Source organism: Pithys albifrons, chromosome 14, assembly GCF_047495875.1.
Source record: "Pithys albifrons albifrons isolate INPA30051 chromosome 14, PitAlb_v1, whole genome shotgun sequence".
Lineage (NCBI taxonomy): Eukaryota > Metazoa > Chordata > Aves > Passeriformes > Thamnophilidae > Pithys > Pithys albifrons.
In genome coordinates this window covers 17,685,748-17,707,668 of record NC_092471.1, presented here as the reverse complement: position 1 = coordinate 17,707,668, position 21,921 = coordinate 17,685,748, and the positions used below count along the sequence as shown (strand labels likewise).

The following is a 21,921-nucleotide window of genomic DNA, read 5'->3' as shown; positions in this document are numbered from 1 at the left end:
ATCCTTGAATTGTTGTGATGTCTGGAACCTGGTTTGTGTCAGTCCTCCTTAGTGCTCTACAGATCAGGGTGAAGCAGGGGATGGTGGGGAACAAGCTGGGTTATGTTGCCTTCAGTAAGATAGTAAAATGCTTTAATTTAGCTCAATTCAGTCAGTTTAGTAAGTGTGCTTTCCTGGCCAAAGACCAAACTGGCTGAAGCCCACCCAGACAAAATTCTGGCTGCAGTAGGGTCATGGAAGGAATCTCAACCTCTTCTCCATGTGCTTGTCCCAGAGAGCAGGCTTTGTTTCTTGCTTTCCACATGAGGTTTGGTGTCTGTGATATACTGTCCCAGGGGACTTCTGTGGCCATCTGCTTTTGTTGAGCTGGGTCTCACTACTCTAATCCAGCCCTTTGGAACCTGTGCATTTGGTCTTTGTTCACTTGTGTTCTGCGAGGGAACATCATGAGGAAGGGAAAAAAGCACAAGGCTGTTGCTTGCTAGAACACTTTTTTCTCTTTTTTTTTTTAAATTTTTTTTTATTTACCCCTCTGCTACATTTGGAGTGCAAATTTGGGGCGTGGACTTGGATTTTCAAAACTGCAGATAGTTTGGGGCATGAGTTCCTAGGAGGGCTTCTGTTGCCTTGAGTGCTGAGGCACCAGCAAGGATCAGGCAGGTGCCCTGAGGGCTTCCTAGTCCAATACCTCAAGGGTAACTTCACACTGAAGGCCCTCAGTTTTGGAAACTGCCTTCCCAGTGGTCCAGTCATGCCCGGATTATACTGAAGAAATGTAAATAGTGCTATTCATTCTTGTGTTTCCCTGGCCATAGTTGGATGTCCACATAGAAGGAAACTTTATAAGTATAATACATACTTTATATATATATATATATATATATATATATATATATATATATATATATATATATATATATTTATATATATATTTATATATTTATATTTATATATTTATATTTATTTTTATAAATATTATTTATATTTATATTTATATTTATTTATATTTATATATTTATATATGTATGTATATATATGTATGCATGTATATATATATGTATGTATGTATGTATGTATGTGTGTGTGTGTATGTGTGTAGTTTTTTAATTAGTTTGTGTAAATCTGCCCTGAAATGTGTTGGGAAGAGGATGCACTTCTTACTGCTAGAAATTAATACATATGAAATTTGTATATTGGATTTCTCTTAGAGAAACAGGTTAAAATTCATGTGTTAACTTTGAGTGCAGAAAGATAAATGGAATTTTATTTAAAAGACAAAACTCGGCAAGTATATTGTTTTAAATTATTTTGATATGTTCATGGAGGTTTTATTCAATTGCTTTTAATCCTAACATGGGTCATTGGAGCCACCAGTGATTTATGTCACAGTGAATGATTTCCTTGTAGGAACTAATTTGACAATGTGAGACCTTAAATAACTGCTTTAATACCTTGTCCTTGAAGATCTGATGGTGAAACCATGTTGTCATTACCTCTGCATGGCTGAAAAACTCAGGAAGAGAACTAAACTGGAAGCAGTACATAGGAAGACTAGAAGTCTGGAAAGATCATTCCCACTGAGGGACAGGAGGGAATTGCACAAGTCACAAATGTGGACACAGGGCTACTTGCAATCATGGGTTATTAGGCACAATTGCAAAGGAGAAGTGCTAAAGGAATTGGTACAAAAAGTGCAATAAAATATGCAGCAACATAATGAAATATGTATTGGCATGAATACTTGGGATGAGAATGATTCTCAGCTGAGTGGTGACCTCAGCAGGGCTGGATCAGTGGCTGGACTCAATGATTTTAGAGGTCCTTTCCAACCTAAATCATTCAGTGACTGTCTTATGAATTAAATCAGGCAGGCTATAACTTTTGTTTATGGAGAAGCCCAGTGTGGATGTTGGAGAACTCTGTTTCTTGCTGTGCAAAATATTCCTTCTCTATATTGAGATTATGATTTAAAGAGGCATTTAGCACCTTTTGATTTCCTTTTCAAAAGGAGGGCAGGCAGGGAACTGTCACAGCCTCCTGGACAAGGACAACGTGCTGATGCCTCCAAACCACAGGGATGTCTTGCCTGGAGGGAAGAATGTCATAAGTGTGCCCATGGTGATAGTCTTTTCTATGACAGTCTCTTACAAAAAGAAGGGAGGAGAGATGAAATGTTTTCTGAAACTCATTCCCATTCCAACACTTTGAGAGAAAGAATGAGGCAAACCCTGAAAAGAGAAGCCCTGAGTTCTGTTCTTCCCTGACTTAGGTCATTTTCAATTTTACTGAAGACATTAGAGGGTATAATGGAGGCAAGACATTGCAATTCTGGGAGAGAAAGACAACTCCAGTGCTAAGATCTCTTATTGCCAGCTCTTCAGCATTTTGTTAAGGCTTGTAAAAGTCTCCTGCACAGTGGCCATAGTGGTTCAGAGGATACAGAGCTCTGACTACATTTCCAGCAAACAGTCTCTTTTGAAATGAAACTCCAGTGTATCTGTGTTTATGTTTCTTAGTAGCTGTATATGTTGTTTGCTATAATCCTATTTTAACTATTACTATTAATCATATTGCTATCATATTCCTGCAAAGCACCAGGGAAGGTTTTCCATAACAGATTAATCACTAATGAATTTGTAATCTGGCTTTGATCATTCATTCCTTTTGAATGCTGGTAGGTGGAGTTTACATGCCAAGATTTTCTGAATAATGAAGATGCTGCCTCTGAGGACCCTTTGGAATTAATTTTTTCAGTTTTGGATCTAATATGTATGCTGGGCTCCCATAGTTGTCAAGAAGAAGGGACTTAGGGAAATTATATAGATAAGCAGATCTCCACAAGCATCTACTGAAATAAAAAGCAAAATTTGCTCTACTTTTGGAGACAGCTGGAGCAGACAGGTAGAAGTAATTTCAATCACAAAGGCAGATGGAGTGTAATCAGAGGAGTTTGAGCAAATAGCTCTTGAAAGGTTCAATCTCTGATCCTTCCATACCGTGGTTTACAGGACTGAACCCTTTTGCAGTGTCAGCAGCATCTGACATCAAACACCCAGCAAGTATTTATGGTCAACTTTGACACAGCAAAGTACAAATCTCATGTCTGCTGAAGCATATAAGTCAGAATACTGCCTGCACAATAGCCAAAGGCTGTGCAAATTGTAATTAAAAGCATTTAATTTAAGTTAATCTTCATTAGGAACATAATTATGTCCGCACACAAATTGCTTCAATGTAATTGTCACAGTTGTAAATACCTAGTTGTATTAACCAGCTTTTCTTAGGGATAAACTGGCTGGGAGATTATCAACTGTTTTAGAGAAAAACACAGGGTGTCTTAGTGTATCTGTAGCACATATGTGTGTGTAATTAGACCAAACTTACCACCCTTGTCCCTGCAGGTGCAGCAGAGTGGTAGCAGCTCACACATCCCCCAGGGCTCCAAATAAACTGAGGCAGAGAGGAGAGGATACTGCCCTGGAAGTTCACTAATTTGTTGGAACTTGGTTTGGTACTCCCCCCAAAAAAACCCTTGATTTTTCAAGAGATGTTTTAGTCTACAATGGCACTGGCTTCAGCCTTGTCCCTGACTTGCAGGTATGAGTACATGCGAAAAGTCTACCTTCCACAAAGTTACCCTTTACTAATCTGGTTATCAATGAAATTTATGTGTGGATTTGCTGCCCTGATGCCCTCGGGAGAACTGCAGGTTGCAAGAGCCTGGAGCTATGTGCTGCCAGCTGTGTTCTGCTGGAGACAGTCTGAACTCTGCTACTGGTCAAGTGGCACCTACCAAGAGACTACTGTCGTTCTTTATTCCAGGTCCTTCGTTGCCATGAGGATTTAGGTCCTGATCCAAAGCCTGTTGAAGTCAGTAGGGAATTTCCCCACTGAGCTTGGTGTGATCAGAATCACATCTGCTATAGAGGAGTGGAGAATATAATACATGTTGGATTCTGCTGAGACCAGTCTGACCTGAATTCAAAGAAGTTGAGAGTATCTACTGCAAGATTTAGCTTAGAAAAGGATTGATTTAGTCATCTTCTGCCTTGGGAAACAATGCCATGAGTGCACATAAGAAATCAAATAGTACTTGGGAGATGAATAAAATATTCTTATAAGTGGACATGAATGCTTGAAATGGATGTCCTAAAAACAAAGTTTAAAAGTAGAAGGAGCTTCTAACTCTCTTCTAACTCAATGCTCTTCCGAAACAATCTGCACTGTTACTGCTAATTGGCATAAATCTTGCTCATAATACCCATAGCAGAGATTTGCACAGAATCCATTCCTAATCCTATAAACTGGTGAGTTTGATAAAGTGGGTTGCTCTGGGCATTGCTAATTTTATTTTCATGCTTTCACTTCTATCATTCATTAACCCCCAAATGTCAACCTGGGCTGTGTACACAAACAAGAGAGCAATAGTCATCTTATTAGTGGCTATAACCGTGAGTGGGAAATTACAACAGAATGAATATATACACAATTCTAATGGGATGCCTTGTGTGTTGGTATGATGCTACCTCCAGAAATAAAAGGGCCAGGTTCTCATCAGTACATACAAAATTAAATCTAATACAGGGAAATTCTATATTGAATGGCATTTTTCTTCACAGGGATTACAACTATACCCCAGGCACCCTAAGATGTGATAATGTTGCTCTTTCTATTTTGTTGTCTTATTCACTTAAAAGTACATATGTCATTGTTTAAATTCTGCACCACATACAGTTACCAGAGCAGCTCTGAAGCCTTGGTTGCACTTTGAGGGCTCAAACCTCCCTGTGTGTGTCACTGGGTGTTGTACTCCCCAGGCCAAGCTCAAAGACCAAATTCTGGCCTACAGTGGATGAGACATCCCTCATCAGCATTATAGGAGATGTGAAATACTGAATGAGAACCCCAGGGCCACTTCAGACACATCCCTTTAAGGCAGAATTGGAACTGGAGCACAATTGTAAAGCTTGCAGTCTCAAGACTTTATTTTCAATTCAATATAGATGAGCTGGAGACCTTAAATGGGATTACTAAAACAATGGCTCTGATCATAAGATAAGACTTCCTATTTTTCCATTTGCATCCTGAAGAGAAGAAAAATCTGTTCTGGAAAAGACTGGAAACTTCATCTGCCAACCACTGGCCTAAATTTTACACCTTGTAGCCAGAATAACATAGAAATGCACTTTCTGTTATGAGCCAGTGTGTTATTGTGATATAATTCTTAATTATATGACCCCTTTATGGGAAGGAAGTCTGGATGCAAAACATCATCTCACTAAATGAGGAGTCACCAGAAGAGTTTGATTTGCATAGGATTTCCTGGAGGGCTTCCCACTGCTCTCCCAGTATCCCATGGGTCCTGAGCATCACAGTCCTGTGCTCAACAAGAGCCCTGTCCAAGACACGTTGTGTGTGCCCAAGCAGGGATTTCCATGGTTGGAACTTAGCTGAATAAAACTGTGACTTAATGCAACAAGGAGACAAACTGGGTGGATCCACAGAAGCAGATCAGATAACTAGGGAAAAGGGACAGCACAGTTCTCACTAGAACTTTTTACATGTAAGTCAACTTGGATAAGAGAATTTAATACTTGCCTTGGTATTACAAAGAAGTGAAAAGGAGTTGCAGAGAAAAATACATCATTCATTATCTAAGGCTCATTTTCTAGGCAGGCAGTTTTCTTCTTTTGTCCAAAAGGCTGCCTTGGAACTGAAACAAGACAATAGTGTGGATTATGCATTCTCTTGAGAAAAGAAACAAAATATTTAGCCTAGGCTAGAAGGGAAGAACAGTATCAAGTTTTTAAAATTACTTCGGCATGTTTGAGTTCAAGACAGCAAAAGCAAAACGCTTGTTAAATCGCTGTAGTGTGCAAGTATCATGCCTGATTTGATGTTCCAAGAATTGACTGCACCAGCATGCTAATTGTCAGGACATGACTCCTTAACTGTTTTTAAAGGCTGCTCATGTGTTGCCTTATTTGGTTACTGATGTTTTACTGCCTTGGTACAGAGGGGAAAATAAGAGAATGAAAAAGGGCTGTTGGTTTAGTATAGTGACATTTTAGGGAATTGTAGCACCACATTCCTGATGGAAATACATAGTATGGACTGAAAATTATTTCTTCAGAGACAACAGTGAAAATTCAGCACTGGTTTTGTTACAATTACCTCTCTCCACTTATTCCTGCTATCCCATGCTTCAGGATTGCTGTGTTCCTGCAGTACTTGAATGTGATTGGAATTGCAGAAATTCAAAGTTTCTTAAAAAAGCTCAGCCTGTGCTGGATGTTTATGAGAGTGCTGGAACACACCACTATGGGGAGAGAGATTGCCACAGGAGAGCCTGATACTGCTGGATTACCTGTCAGAAATGATCTGAGTGTCAGATGAAAGGGCAAGGCAGCAAAGGGAAGCTGTAAAACATTTGAGGGGGGAAAACTATAAATACAAAGTTTCAGAAGTGCTGTCAGTATAATCAGGGACTAAAGCCCGATTGATGCTTTGTGTAATTCTTTTGACTTCAGTAAATTTGCACCAAGAGGCTCATGTGTCAATATAGATTTGGCCCTTTTGTTTACATTTCCTTTCATAACTATGTTGTCTTTATGCAATGTCTACATATGAGTTTGTCCACATATGAATGTCTATGTATGTATGAGCAGCATTTCCACCATGAACAGGTAGCAAACCTTGTTTCTGTCTTGACACCCACAACAAAATTTTAAAAAGCTCAAAACAAACAAAAAAAACCCCAGCAAGAAACCAACCAAACAAAACACCTGCATCTTTTAATGGATATTAAGGTATCAGCTTTCCTGAACCTAATAAGGATTATTTAATATCCTTTTGATTTAACTGTAGTTGCAAAGTTACTGATCTCCACAGTCACAAAGAGGACTCAGAATGCTTTGGCCCAGGGTTGTGCACAATTGACATCAGAAGTTGACTCAGAATCTACAAGGAACAAGAAATACTTTTTTTTTTCTGCAGAGGTGAGGATGATCAGGAAGGATAGGGGTGGAAAGAATCTACAATATCTACCCCTGGAAAGGTGAAGACCACTGGAAGGTGCTGCCTGTGCCTATTATTGCCTCACATCACAGTGCCACTGAGAATGAACAGCTCAGTCCAGTCCCTGTCCATGTCTGTGGCAGCCAAGAGAAGCCCTGCATGACAGATGCCAGTGTTGTGTCCTTCACACCAGCAGAAGGATGGATTCTTTGTGGAAATGACAGTCACTCTCTAGGGGTGAGGGCTGGGGAAGAGATGCAGATGAGGGATGGGTGAAGAGATGATGAATTCATGCCGCAATAGAGAAAGGAGGAGAAGATCCAGATGCATTATTTTTGTGGTTCAAATAAGCAAAGCAGTACCCAATTATCCCAGAGACCGCACAAAGGGAGTGTCACTGTGGGCAACCATCTGCAGCAGACTGATCTGTGAGCTCACACAGTCACCTCTGCACCATTCCAGGAGTGGAATTTGCTGTTTCTTAGAGACTGGGAGAGAAACAGATACAGTTCTGCTTGTAAGCCTCTGGCCACCTCCTGTTTCTATCATATATCTCTTGGGAGAATCTCATAGCAATTAGCTTCTAATTGCTTCCGTAGCCTACAACTGATTTGATGAGAAATGCCATGCAAACGTAATGGTTCTTGCATGTTTCACAGAAGCAGAAATTAATTGCATCATAATTTTTAAAACTCAGCTTCTTTGCATTCCCTCCTCTTCCTTCACATAATATTTCATATTTCAAAAATAAAGGTAAAATATGAAAAAGCAATGTTTTTTTCTCTAATCAAGTACTCTTCTGCTCAGTGGCACAGATTCATCCTCATGTGCTGTATGTTTATTGTAATGATGTAATTTGAATGACTATTCCCCAAATCAATGTGAACCCTATAATGCCTCTCCCAGGTGCTGTTTAGTTGGGGTAAGAAGGTTTTAACCTCCTGCCTTTCAGAATCCCACTAGTAAATCAACCGCATCTTGGGATCATCTCCAAATGAAGTTTGCTTGCTACACAGCAGCAAGGAGATGTGATAGGATTATAAAACAGGACAATTTTTCACTGCAGAACTACTTGAACTCACTCCAGACAATTATGCTGCCTGCCATTTTACACACCATCTATTTCGGTATTCCTGCATCAATTATTCTGTTAACATTACTGCATACTAAGCTAGAACCTGTCACTGGTCGTGTAGAAATGAAAAGGATGAAATACATTTCAAAAAAAGGGGAAAAAAGGGCCTTTTCATGTGGAAGGCTTTGGGACATCCATTTCAGCAGCCTTGCTGTATGTGCTGTACAAAGTATTTTTATCTTCCAGCCTGCTTAACATTGTTAATTTCTACCCTAATATGGCTTAGCTCAGGACATAATGCTGAATTTTCCATTACTCTGTTTGCTGTCAGCTGAATTGAAAAGACCTGCTAATTAGAAAAAAAAAATTAACAGCTTTATTCAAAGATTAACAGAAATTAGGGTGAAAATAGAACTGTTCTGATAGGGAGGGGATATGCATTTGTGTAAATTCAGGAAATCTCACGAAACACAAAGAACAGGTTCAGAATTATAATTAAGGAAGAAATTTTAGCTCCCTGAAAGAACATCTTGATGGCAATTGTTACTTTCCTTTAGATTTAATGTAGCATCTGTTGCAATTTAATTTTTAAAGGCCACCATTTTTAATTCCCACTAATCTTCAGAATTAATAGTGTAATAAAATTCCTGGCAAACATTGAAATTTAACGAGTCAAAATGCCTTTAGGAACCTTTACAGAATATTTAAGGAGTTGAGCAACAGCACTAATGCTGTGAGCAAGAGGAAATGCAAAGCCAGTGTTAATTAGATACATTAGATACAGTTGCATCTTCTCATGTAATTCAAGAATTAGGCTGACTTGGATCCATAGGCTGGATCACATAGTCTTGTGTCTTTTTCCCATTAAGGTTGATAGCATGAATTAAAAATGTTACCTCTTTGACACCTCCTTCAATGAGAATATGTGTAGGATTTTGCAGATGTACAAAACAGAGGGGCACCTGTACAAATATGAGCTCACTGTGACATCCAAGAATTAATTAATACATGAAGTACCTTTAGACATGATGAAAATAGCAGAGATGTTTGAAAGGCTCTGTAGTTGGAGACCTTGACACTGAATAAAACCAGTGCAGACTGAGATACCAATAAGGATAAACTGAGTTGTCAGAATAGTCTTGTCTGGTCAGAAAAGTTTTTTAATTACAATGGACTTAGAGTGTATCTTCCCAAGGGAAAACTGTGCTAATGAATTGCTTTGGAATCCCAGAATGGTTTGGGTTGGAAGGGACCTTAATGCCCATCTCCTTCTACCCTCTGCCATGGACAAGGACACCTTCCACTATTCCAGGTTGATCTAAGCCCCATCCAGCTTGGCCCTGGACGCTTCCAGGGATGGGGCAGCCACAGCTTCTCTGGGCAACCTGTGTCAGTAACTCATCACTCTCATGACCAGTGTCAGTTCCCTCAACCTGCCCTTGTATGCCCCAGCCTGCCACCTGAATAACTGGTGCCTGCACCCCACACACCAGTGTTTTTCCTGGTCTGGGGAGACCAGGATGGGTCAGAGGAGTCCAAACAGTGTTGCCGTGTACCAAGCAAGTGAGGGGGAAAGCACTTTTGCTGTTACTTTCTTGGTTTATTGTGTTTTGGCTTTTTGGTTTATTTCCCACTCTTGTGGAAAGAAGGTTATGTAGGACAAACATGGCTTTCAAAGTAAGATTTAAATGTGTTTTGTGACTTAATCCTAATTAACATATTCTGTCTACTGCAAACACCAAGGAAGACAAGGTTATCCCCAATGAAATGTGTCAGTGTGCTGCTGTGCTGTGAGACACAAAGCCAGTTCAAAAAATGCTGCCTTCAAAGCCAGTGGTGCAGCCTGACTTGAACTGAAGTGTCCTCAAGCTCTCCTGATGCACTAATAATAACGGCAAGTCTGACACGGATTTTTCCTTAGCACTTATTTTGGAAGGAAGTTACTGATGTCAGCAGGACCCAGAACAACCTTGAATAACTACATTTCTTAGGGGGAGGCTGCCTCAGTGAGTAAAACACATACACGAGTTACATGGAAACTATGTCTGTTCACATTTAATGTAATTTCCTCTGTCACTCTGGGTCACTGTAGAAGACAGAATCTACTCTCATGCCTCTTTACACCACATCACAGAGGCTGTAGGAGCAAATCCTGCTATTTCATACACCTGTGTAATCTTCATTTTTGTCAGAACTTTGTTCTGCTGGAAAGCACCGTGCAGGCATTCTGCCCTCTGCTTCCAGGACTGCACTCTGAGCAGGAGTGAGGTGGAATGGGTGGGTTGCAAGGCAGTGGACTTACCCCTGGAAAATGAAAATGCAGGATTCAATCAGTTTTGTCCCAAGTGAGGGTTCATCTTTGGCCACTGCCATACTGGGCTGAAGTCCATAACTGTATCCAGGTGGGTGAAAGTACAAAGGTAGGTGGCCAATGTTCAGTCCTCTGAAAGGTTTGGGCTGAGAATTAAGTCATTGATGCAGCAGACCATGAAATAATTAACTGGAGGAAGTATTTTTATGCAATACTGACTGATAAAAGAAGGAGTTGGAGCAAGGAACACTTATGATGAAGAGGGATGTTCTAGTGGGTAAGGAAAGCAGAGATAGTGTCTTAGACTTTCAAGGAGACAATACACATTGTGTGTGGGGATGGGAACAGTTACCACAGCTACAGTTTTGCTTTCTCCCTTCCCCACCATCTTTCCCAGCTGAAAGCCAGCAGGCAGAGGGGTGACTGAGGGGACACTGGCTCTGACCTCATGCACCAGGTAGGTGCTGTGGTGTAGGGTTCAGAGATAATGTTTCCTTGGGGGAAGAAGGGAACAACCGTGAGACAGAGTCAGGATTTGGCTACTGGCCTACTCCAGCCCCTCAGAGCTCACTTACAAGCATCACATGCTTGGTGTAACTTTTCAGCCTCCTGTACCTGTTGGCCAGGTAATGGTGATATTCTTTCAGACAGAGGATGTTGCTTGCAGGCACACACCTAACTGCTCAGTCCTGGCACAACATGCTGTGTTCATGTTTTAATTAGGGTAAGGATCTATTTCCCACTGTCTCTCTATCACTGTCAGTACTTTGTTAAAGACAAACTCTCACAAAGCTAAACAACAGCCTCACCTAGAGTAGGTGAATAGGCTTCCTGTGTCCTTACTTTAAAGACTCCTGTTTCAAGCAGTGTTGCTTGACCTTGGCCATACAGTCATGCTACCTGTGTTGGGGCTATTTGTGCTGGAAATCTTTGCTTTCAAGGTCGATCTGTCACCTACAATTTCTGGTTTTATGGTTTTCTGACTGGAAAAAGGGTAATGTTTTATCTATTGATTCAGATGGCTGTGCTCTTTATGCCTCCAAACTGCACAGCACATTTATCCTCAACCTAATACCCTCAAGAATGCAAGAGCCAGCCTTTCTCCTAGATAAAAAGAATCAACAGCCTGAATATCTGTTTCATACTCCCTCCATATGTATAGGGAATGGGGATAACAAACTAACCTTTCTTCCAGAGGCTAATTGGATTTCACACAGTTTGGAACCACTGCTAATTCATCAGATACATTAAAATTCAGCTTTAACATTCCTACTGGGTAGCCTGGCTATTGACCTTCCTCCCTCTTGCTTTTTATTCTCTTCTATTTCAAATTTACCCATTTCCAGGACTTAAATAAACAGGCACTGTGTGCTGCAGTCCCTTGAGAGCAGCATTGCTTCATGCATGAAGCCTTACAAGCTGTTGGGAACACACATGCATAAATATTTCTTATTCCACTTAAATAAGCATCACAAATGCTTATTGTAGAAACATTGCATATTGTTCAGGATCTGGTGCCCCTACTCTGGTACAGTCCAAGTGGGCATAAAGCACTCATGATCAACCTGGTTTGGTTGTCAGCCTAATTAACAGAATATGCATTTGTCATCAATAAAAAGGTATAAAAATCCTCATTTGGATCTAAGAAAAGACTTGATCATCCTGACTTGCCCAGAATTTTCTCTTCTGAAGGTGAAAAAGGAAGAAAAAATCTCTACCTATCAATCAAACTCCATAGGTAGGCTTAAATTGTTCTCTAAATGTTCTCTTAAATGTTCAATAGTAGGCTTAAATGTTCTGTGAATACAAAAAAAAAGTTGAAACATCTGAATAATGTTTTGAGGAATGGAAATCTCTCTGCATATTTCTATTGAGAAATCAAATTATGGGCCCTGAAACCCAAGTGGTAGAGATGATTTTTCCCACCTTTCATCATGGTTCACTGCAAACACAAAAGTGAGGGGACAGCAGGACCATGGTCTGGACTGATTTCTACTTGGATGTTTGGTGACCCAAAGGAGCAGAGATGGAAGAGCAGGGGACAAGAATCCCCTTTCCTCACTGCTGGGTAGCTCAGAGAAGGGCTCCCAAAGTGCGATTGCACATCCTTGTGTGGCATGGACTGGGCATGCAGGAATTCTCCAGATCCATATTGGAATGTCAACATCTGCAAGTTTTGTGCTCATCTTTTTATTGCTTATCAGTTTTAAGCAGGATTTTTTCATGAAAGTGGATAAGTAATTCTCTTTCTGTGAATGCAAATGTGGAATCTATTGCATGGGTGTGTGCATACTTCAAAGAAGTAATTGAATCCAAACATCTCTTATTTTTGAAGGCAAGAAACTAGAATCTAATAAAATGTAAATCAATTCAGTCTCTGCTTTGGGCTTGCAGTCTTCAGACTGTTAAAAAGAAAAATGCATTAAGTGCTGTGCATTCCAATATCAACATATTTATTTTCCTTTATATCCTCTTAACCCTTCTGTCTTTGGAAATTTTTTCTTTCTGGGTGTGTGGTGAAGAGCTTTGTACCCATGTTCATGAATTGCCATATTCACTGTGACATGTGACCTTGCTGAATCTTCCCATGGACAGGTCTGTGTGTGTTTTGTTTCCCTGTGGTGCTTTATTGGTTGCAAACACCCAACTGATACATCACAAAGCACAGTTGCCTTTGTGGTTTGGGACTTACGTTTCTCAGACCTGAACTAAACATACCACTGCCAATGTGACTTGGAGCACAGGTGTTGGAGTATAAATAAGTCCATCAGACTTCTGGTTTGAGTTAAAACAGAGTTTAAAGAGATTTTTAGCTACATTCTCAGCTCAGTTAACCCTTGGTACCTGTCTAGCTTGTCCATCAGCACCTTGTGCTGAGTGTGAAAGTACAGGAACAGGCATCTAAGATAAGTTTAATTGCCTTTAGCAAACAGATGGATGGATGTGTTCAATTTTAAAGCATTTATCAAAGCAACTTAGAAAAAATAATAGCATGTCTTAATTGAGTTCTGTTCTTACAGACTTTACATGTGTATGGCATGTAAAATTGTCTTCTATAGTCTTTTTCTAAGCTGTTTCTGAAGAGAGTTTTCCCACTATTCTGTCCTCTAGAAGCCTACAAGCTGAAGAAATATGATGATTTAAAGAAAAGGAATGGATATCTGTTTTCTTTGACCATAAACATTACATTTGCAGGACTTAAATCCTACAGGTATCACTTTCAGTTCTGCTGTCTAAATTCTTAAAGGGGAGAAATACTGGAGAGAGAAGAGTTACCAAAGTCATTAGGACTGAGGGAAACAGCTAAAAGCAGTGTATTTTTTTAACTGATAGAGACATTTGTCTGAAAGGTGAGGAAGACAGTTCAGTGCACCCTCTTGGGGCTGCCCTTCTGCAGGTGGTGAAAGGGAACAAAAGGAACTGAGTAATCCTAACACATGTTCAAACCATGGAAGGCTCTGCACTAGTGGATCATTGAAATTAAGGTTTAAGTCTTCATGCTTTTTATTTCTAATTCTATTTAATTATTTGGTTTATTAACAAATTACAGTTTCTAAATACTGCTGCTGCCTCCTGGAGGATGGCAGGAACAGCCAGCTACTCAGAGCTGTGCCAGAGTAGATCCTGTATGTTCCTGCTCCTGTTCCAGGTGAGCTCAGAATATCTGTAGCATCACAGATATTTCAGCAAACTGTGAGGTCACAGCCAGAGACATGTGTGAGGCAAGCTCCATTTTGTCAAAATCCTTGAAAATGCTTAGTTCTACAAGTGCTGTATTAAGATGAAGAAGCAGCTCAGCAGCTCTCACAAGGCTGTGCTTTCCTTTCTGCAATTAAAATTGCTGCAGCAGACACTAATGGACTGCCATTGCAGAAATCCCCCCTTGGAAATCCGAGCTATATTGTCCTCTCAGGGAAGGTTTTCGTAATACAAGCAGAGAAGGATTTCATTTAACAAGGAGGGAAACCACATTTAATGAAAGCCTAAGGAACTGCAGTTTTGAGCTCCCTCAAATCTCTGTTAATCTCTATGAACTTCTATTTATTCCATAATATGTATTATAAAGTTTTGTAGAAAAATCAAACCTTTGCACAACGAAAAATGTTACCATCAAATTTATTAAAAATAATGACTTCGTAAGAAATACATTTGTGCCTCATCGACTGGAGTGTAAAGAAGTAATTTCCTTCATTGGTATTGCTTAAGCCGCAGGAATTGGAGAGCAAACATTTCATGCAGTATGATCCTTTCTAAATCAATATTGTCCTTTGAATCCTGGGTTTCAAATTAAATATGATCTTCCTTTAAACAAAGGCATGCTTGGAAATCAATGCTATTTGTTTTATGTACTGTAATGCTATACACAAATCTAATATTTTTTATAAATAAAAAAAAAGCTTTTGGACCTAAAAATAGAAAAAAGTAAAAATCTTCCTATTTTGCTGGTTTCTGGTGTCATTGCTAAGGGTGCATGTAAACAGTCACCAAAAATTCACCTTTTTCAGGTGGCAGAATTGGTCCTTGCACTTGCTGGCTGCTATCAGGTTGTGCCTTGTGCTTTGGTAAATGTATAACTGAAAGTAAAATGCAACATTTTAAAACAGTGATTTTCATGTTGTCATCTGGGGTAAGCCTTTTGTTGATGTGAACTTTCTTTCAGGGTTTTCATGATGTTTCAGGTGAATTATTTGATCTAATTAGAAGAGTAGATTAGAGTAAGCTAAAGCAGAACATATACTTTCAAAAAATTCACACTGCTTGGGTGGAGACTTGTACTATTTTTATTTATGTATGAATAATGAAGAGAAAATATGAGAAAAAAAGACTTCGAAAGAATGTAGAGAAGAAGACTTACAATGTTATGCAGGGGTCACTAAAATTTATGCAGGTAGAGATTTAACCTTACTTTTCAAGAGCAACCCTTCAATATTCCATACTGGCTAATAAGGTCTCAGACCTGTTATCTCGACAGAGCAGCCCATGCTTCCACTTCCTGGCTTTATGTCCTTTAAGGATGAGCATATCTAGAACCTTCTCCTGGGGGTTTTCTTCTCCAGTGCAGCACTTAAGACTGTCGAGTCCTGGTGCTGTCAGATCCAGCAATTAACTCACATGTTTTCACAAAGAAAGTTTACTCCAGCAACTTCCTGTGGACACCAATCCATATGGGACGTGTTTCAAGGGACATACAGCAATGATCGAGGGCTGGAGTTTAATAAACAAAAGGTAAATAGGAAAGACCACACACATGGTGAACATATGCAGCACAGCTACAACTGCATAATATGTGCAGTTATTTTCTGAATTTTGCAATGTTTTGCACTATTTAAGGAAAGTGGGCTTGGGTTTTGTCTGTCTTTTCTACCAGATGGTGGGGAGTTCTTAATAGTGGAAGTTACAGCAGGAAACAAAAGAACAAACAAAGCAAATACAGAAGTTATTTTTTTCTGAGTATTAGAAGCTCAACAAGTAGATTATCTAATTCATTACTAGACTTCAGTGCTCATCCAACCAGCTGTTTATAAGACACACATAACAACCTGCTATCTGAAAGGACAAGAATGCAGCAAAATTATTTTCAAGTATCTCTGCTTGACATGCAATCGGTTTTCTGTCCTTGTGCATGGTGGGAGTTTTCCATCATGTTTGGAGCCTTGATCTGAAGGCTTTTGTGATGGACTGGACTTTATTTTTGCTTATGATGGTTGTGAGGAGTCAAGGACAAAATACACACTTCAACTTATGACCTGGAGACAACAAAAGCACCTGTGGCCTCTTTCTGACTTCATGTAAAAGGGTAGAAGAATCTGAATCCTTGTGTTGTGATCCAGCTTTGCACTGTGTTTAACTGAGCAGTGGTTTCTGAAGGGTGAGCAAAGCAACCCATGAGTCTTTTCTGTGGGCTAAATCTAGTGCTTAGCATTCAGCTGGGAACTTGTGTATAGAGCCAAACCCAATTATTTGCAAATGAATCAGTGCCACGCAGCCTCAGGGGGAGCACTGTAATACCAAGTGCTGGTTTAAAATGTCATCTTTTCTTTGGGAGAATTCTCTATAGATGACGTTAACTATTTCCAATCTAATTTTAGGCAAGCAGAAATAGGAATTCACTGAAGTTAGCAAAGAAAATTCTAACTTTGATCAAAGCCATAGCAGATTTCAGATTGCTCCATTTTGAAAGCCATGGCTATGTGAAAAGCAAAGTTTTCACTAATGTTTGGCATTGTAACCAGTTCTGGCACTCATAGGCAGTGCTTTAATTATACATTATATTAACCAGTGTGAAATACTGACCCCTATTAAGATAGCCAAAAGCCTTCTTTATAGTTGATTTATTAGAGCTTGAAATTAACTTTTCACAGTCCATCTCAAAGAGATCAGTAGATATGGAAATTCGGCTCTGCCTGCAGTGAGTTTCCCCACAGTTATCTCCAGTGCTCTCTCCAGTCCCTTGCAATGCATCTACTCTCTGTAGAGCCCCCAGACATGGCAAAACACTGGGTATCAGCATCAGCTGTCACCCTCATACCTCCATTATGAATGTCAGTGCCAATGTTGTGGTCACTTGAAACAACTTCCTGAAGAAATGGAACTTCAAAAACCCACCTTAGGCTCTGCCAGGTGTGTTTAGTTGTGTGGCTGGTGGGCTCTACCAGACTGGCTGATGCTGGAGATATTCCACTCTGGTGTGTTTGCAGATGAGCATTTTTGCTCCTCCTGATGCAAAGCTTGGTCTGTATATGGCTGGAATGTCAGGATATTGTTAAATATTGCTAAAACAAGTCCATCTTCTGTAGAGCAGGAGGAAACTGCAGATCTCTGACAGGTGAATATGGGGATTAGCTCCCAGCATGATGGCATCTTATACTTTTCTCATGCTGGAATGCTTCCAGCAGCCTGCTTGCATTTTCAGATTTCTGAATTCCCAGATACCAGTTGTCTGATTAAATCAGTGGATCTGAAGCTCCCACATCTTGTGCTTTGCTGCTGTTTGATCCTGCAAGGCAAGACAGTCTGAAGCTTCAGACAGTGCAAGATATAATTTCCTTCTATTTAGGATGACAAAAAAGATCATCAAGGCACTCAGAGGCCATGGCCAGCATGTCTGTGTCTTCTGTTTACCTCCAAGAGTTTTCTACATCCTGCTCCTGTGGTGTTCCCAGAGAGGGGTTGTAGTTTTAGGTGGCTGAAAGCTCTTGCTTTTCATTTTCTCACTGAGCTGTTCCATGGCAAAACTTCCACACTTGTGGCTGCTGCAACCTGCCCTCCCTGGCTTCCAGTGACTTTCCTGCCCAGTAACCACCTTCTCTAAATCTCATCCTTCTCTAGGACGAGCAGCTGTGCAGTGAGGAATGGTGCTTTATCATTCCATGTTTGGGTGGTAAGAGCAGGGAGAAGCTGGCACAACATCTGGAGTAAATCTGTGCGTTTAAATGGTGCTTGAGTGGGAGAGATGTTCAGACACACTTTGGGTCTTTCCATCAATAGCACAGATAAACCTTGTGGCTTTAAAATTTATGATCAGGATTGCTTAAGAGAAGTCACGTCTCTGCACCTGTGCTGTGCCCAGCAGCTTTTTGCCTTCTTTGAGATTTTAGGCTCTGTTGGCACTAAGATACTCACCAGAATGGGCAATGGTGTCATAGCCTTGCCTATGGATGTGGCATGGAGAGAACCTCTGGTTCTTATTTTAGAAATAGCTGTATCATTCATTAGAGCAATCAGTGCATTCTGTCATCTCCTGAATGGATGGGAAATGCTTCCTCTCATAGAATTTGCAAAGTAGTTGTTTGAGTTTTCTCTCTCTCTCTCTCTCTCTCTCTCTTTTAGTTTTTTTAATTACACTGTTACACTTGACTTGCCCAGATGGGCAAAAACCTCATGGAAAGTAGGACCAGATTATAATGGGTGGGGGGAACAGCAGAGAGGCAGCTCCCTTCTATTTAAATTAAAACCAAGCCACATCAGAATGTTGCCACTTAAAAATAAAATGAATGACTTTTCTCTCTCTGTAGGTGACCTGTCTCCACGATTTCTTTGGGGATGATGATGTGTTTATCGCCTGTGGTCCAGAAAAATTCCGCTATGCACAGGATGACTTTTCTCTGGATGAAAGCGGTAACATCAAACGCACGCTGTGGTTTTATTTGATTTCCATTCAGTTGCTTGTATCAGATAATAATGTGCATGCTTCTGTTCTGGTTTTTAAGACCCAGTACATGGAATTTAACAGCCTTTTGTGATACTTATCCAGTCAGCAGATATTATAATCAGGCAAATACTGACTGAGGTAGCCCAAGTCAGAATAAATTAACTCCTACACCATTTGACATGTACTGCACGTATGTCCTTTCAATTTTCTCCAGTTACAGTCAGAAAGATACATTTTCCCCCAAGAACTAAACTTCCTTATGTACACAAATGAATATTAAAAACATGGGGGAAAACGAGAGTTAAAAAAAAATAATCACACTTCCACTGCCTTATTCTGCTGACTTAAAAAGCAAGGCAATAATTCCCTTTTGGAGGGGGACACAACTGTGACACCACCATTATTTGTCCCTGTTACAAGTGCAAGCACAGGTCTGTGATAATGTGAGTCTCTATGACCAATTAAGCCATGAATCTTTAATTTCACAGAATATACAGAGCTTGCTTGTAGGAATTACCACCCACCCCACCTAGCAACTGTATCCACCAAGAGCACAGGCTCTGCAGGTGCCAGTGAGTGCAGCAAGAGGAAATTATGTCATTTTGGCCATTTAAACTCAAAAAAAAATGTGTCCTTCAAGAATTCATGTTCATTTCCCAAAGCTGTAAATATCCTGTATAAGGAACACGAGCTCCATGCTGTCTTATCTGCTGCAAATGGGCTTGGTATTGAGGACCAAAGAGGACTTTGCTGTAGGCCAGGAAGTCAAGCAGCCTCTAATCTTCAAACACTGTGTTTTTATGATTCCTTTGCAAGCCTGATTTTATTCTATGTTGGTACTTCTGTCCTGTGTACTCCAGATGAACCCATTCTGGTGGTCTTACGTAATTAAAAGAAAGTTTCCAAGGTTCAGCTGAGACTTTGTAGGCAGAGAATAAAGCCTGTGTCAGGCTGGGGAAGCAATCTGTAACCTCAGCTTCCTATTTTTTTCTAACACTCAGCAGTTGAGTCAGCTCCATCGGGAGTTCCACGCTGTAAAACAGTTTGGATGCAATCCTAGCAGAACAACTTGATGGGAAGCCCAGCTCTCTGTCTACACTCCTGGTTACTACTCACTTTTCTAGCTTGGATTTCTCTAGCATAAATAAGCCAAGCCTGCTGCTGGGATGGCATCAAGTACCTGCAGCTCCCAGAGGTATTTTGAGGGGAGCAGGGGTGCCCTGCACCTCTCAGGAAGCAGATGAGGAGATATTAGCCAGCAGCATTTTCCCTTTATACACCCATCATCCTTCCTTGTCCTTAGTCAGATGTTGAGAGGAGAACTGCAGATCCTGAGGTTTTGCAGATGAATGTCACTTACTAAAATCTCCCCTGTCATAGGGGACTTTCTTCTTGCCTGTTTGGATGACACACTCCAGGATTGTTGGTTATTATGTTCACTCTGGCAGAACATCAGGAAACAAAATGAGAAATAGCATAAGAGAGGATTATGTCATCTTTTTCATCCTGACTGCCCACCACAGCTCCCACCCTTTAATCCCTGCTGCTGAGCACCTTCCATATGACATTGCTGTGTCCAATTTGTGCCCACTGTTTTCAGCATCAGCCCAAGGAAATGTTACACCCCAGTGATGTTTAGACGCCTGTTTACACTAACTTCCAACTTCAACACAGTCAGGTCTCCCCTTTCAGAGCCTTGTTTCCAGATGTACAAATGCTCAGTGATTGCTCTTGGTGCACTGACACTTGCCAAGGGCTGAGCTGGAGGAATTCCTCAGGATCAGCCTTTTGTGCAAGAAAGTGAAACGCTGGGTTTCTTTTCAAGGAATTACTCCCCTGGGAACAAAATAAATTTGGAAACTCTTACAAAGATGTAATGTGAAGTATTTTTACTTTTTAGGTATATTTTTTTAGTGAGTAATTCAGGTGACTAAACACAGCTGTCGGATACCCTTTGAGTCCTCCCTGCGTTTCGGGATACCCATGTGATATGTGAGTGACAGATTCAGTGCCTATGGCTGGGCAAATGAATTGTGCTCCAAGATCCAAATGTTGCACTGTTTTTGCTAATATGCAAGAGCCTTGAAAAACATTACTTCTGCAATGACTGAAGAGGATTTTTGTTCTTGTTTTGTCTTGGCTGGTTAACACAATGGTTGGCTATTTCACAGTGTCTCATCAAATCCCGTGTTCTTTAGTATCCAGGAGGGATAGTCTGCCTTCCACACATGCCCCTACTGCTCTTCATGTATAAAAAATTTGGGCTATATTGGTGTTGGACTTCTACAAGCCTTTCTATGACATCGTCTGTGAGAAGTCAAGTATTTTTGAAAAAAATAACAAAACAAAAACCAACCCACACAATTTTTTATATCCCTGATTTACAATTTCAAAAATGATTTATCAGGGGAGAAAACAAACTCATTGTATGTTTAATTATTGCCATGCAGTATCCCTGGAGCACAAGGCAACCTCTCCTCATATTCTTTTACTGAATGACCCAACAGCAAAGTCTCTGGCAAACCATGCAGAAGGAGAAGGGACGGACTCTCAATTGTCTGAGAATGAGAAAAGCCTAGGGAAAACATCTAAGGCAATTACATTTTCATAGATATACTGATATATAATTAAATAACACATACATTTGGGTCAGACAGCTTGGGTTTGGTTGACCAATTATTTATCTGGTATGTGCTGCCTTTGTTGACTCCCATTGGGGGATCCAGTCAAGAGGGTCCTCAGTTCAGGCCATACATGCAGAGCACAGCTGAACCTTTTCATTAAAAACTCTCTGTATAAGGAACATGTAATTCACATCTGTAAAAAAGGCACGTTTTCAAATCTTGGTGAGGACGAGCTGTTGTAGGAGATGAGGTGAAACCTGTCAACATTTGACAAAGAGAAAATCCCCTTTTTATTGCCTTGTTCTTAACAGAGTTAAGTTAATAACTTGAGGGACAGAAAGTTCTTTTTCTGTTAGCTCTCAATGTAAATAAACCCTGGTTTTGAAGATCTGGCATGCCTGAAATCCTGGGACACACAGGGGTTTGTTAGCATTTCAGTTCCCTTCTGCAGGATGCTGTAGATCATGTTTACATTTTCCACTCTTCCTGGTCTATTTATTTTTTAAGAAAACACTGTTGGGGTTCTCATCTGCTCATGTCTTCAAGTACATAAATCTGTTGGGCTTGTCTACACAAACCTTTCTGAATGGGATGAGTGGCCAGGACAGAGGATGTGTTTTGTAGAACCATTTTGTCTTTTCTGCTTTCTGCATCTGAAAAGCTGAAGCTTGTTGAGGTAGAAGAGGCTGATCAGACTAAGTGAAGTCTCCTGGGGCAGATGTCCCATCCTGGGCATCTTGGA

The 21,921-nt window shown here is 40.4% G+C and overlaps 1 protein-coding gene across 2 annotated transcripts in view; it reads left to right on the top strand.

Annotated features, from left to right (window-relative positions):
* Positions 1-21,921, top strand: part of DCX (doublecortin) — a 70,674-nt gene that overhangs the window by 36,554 nt on the left and 12,199 nt on the right. For both annotated transcript variants that reach the window (XM_071569685.1, XM_071569684.1), the window contains exon 4: positions 18,419-18,521. In XM_071569685.1, the coding sequence (XP_071425786.1) occupies positions 18,419-18,521 (103 nt within the window). The remainder of the gene's footprint in view (positions 1-18,418; positions 18,522-21,921) is intronic.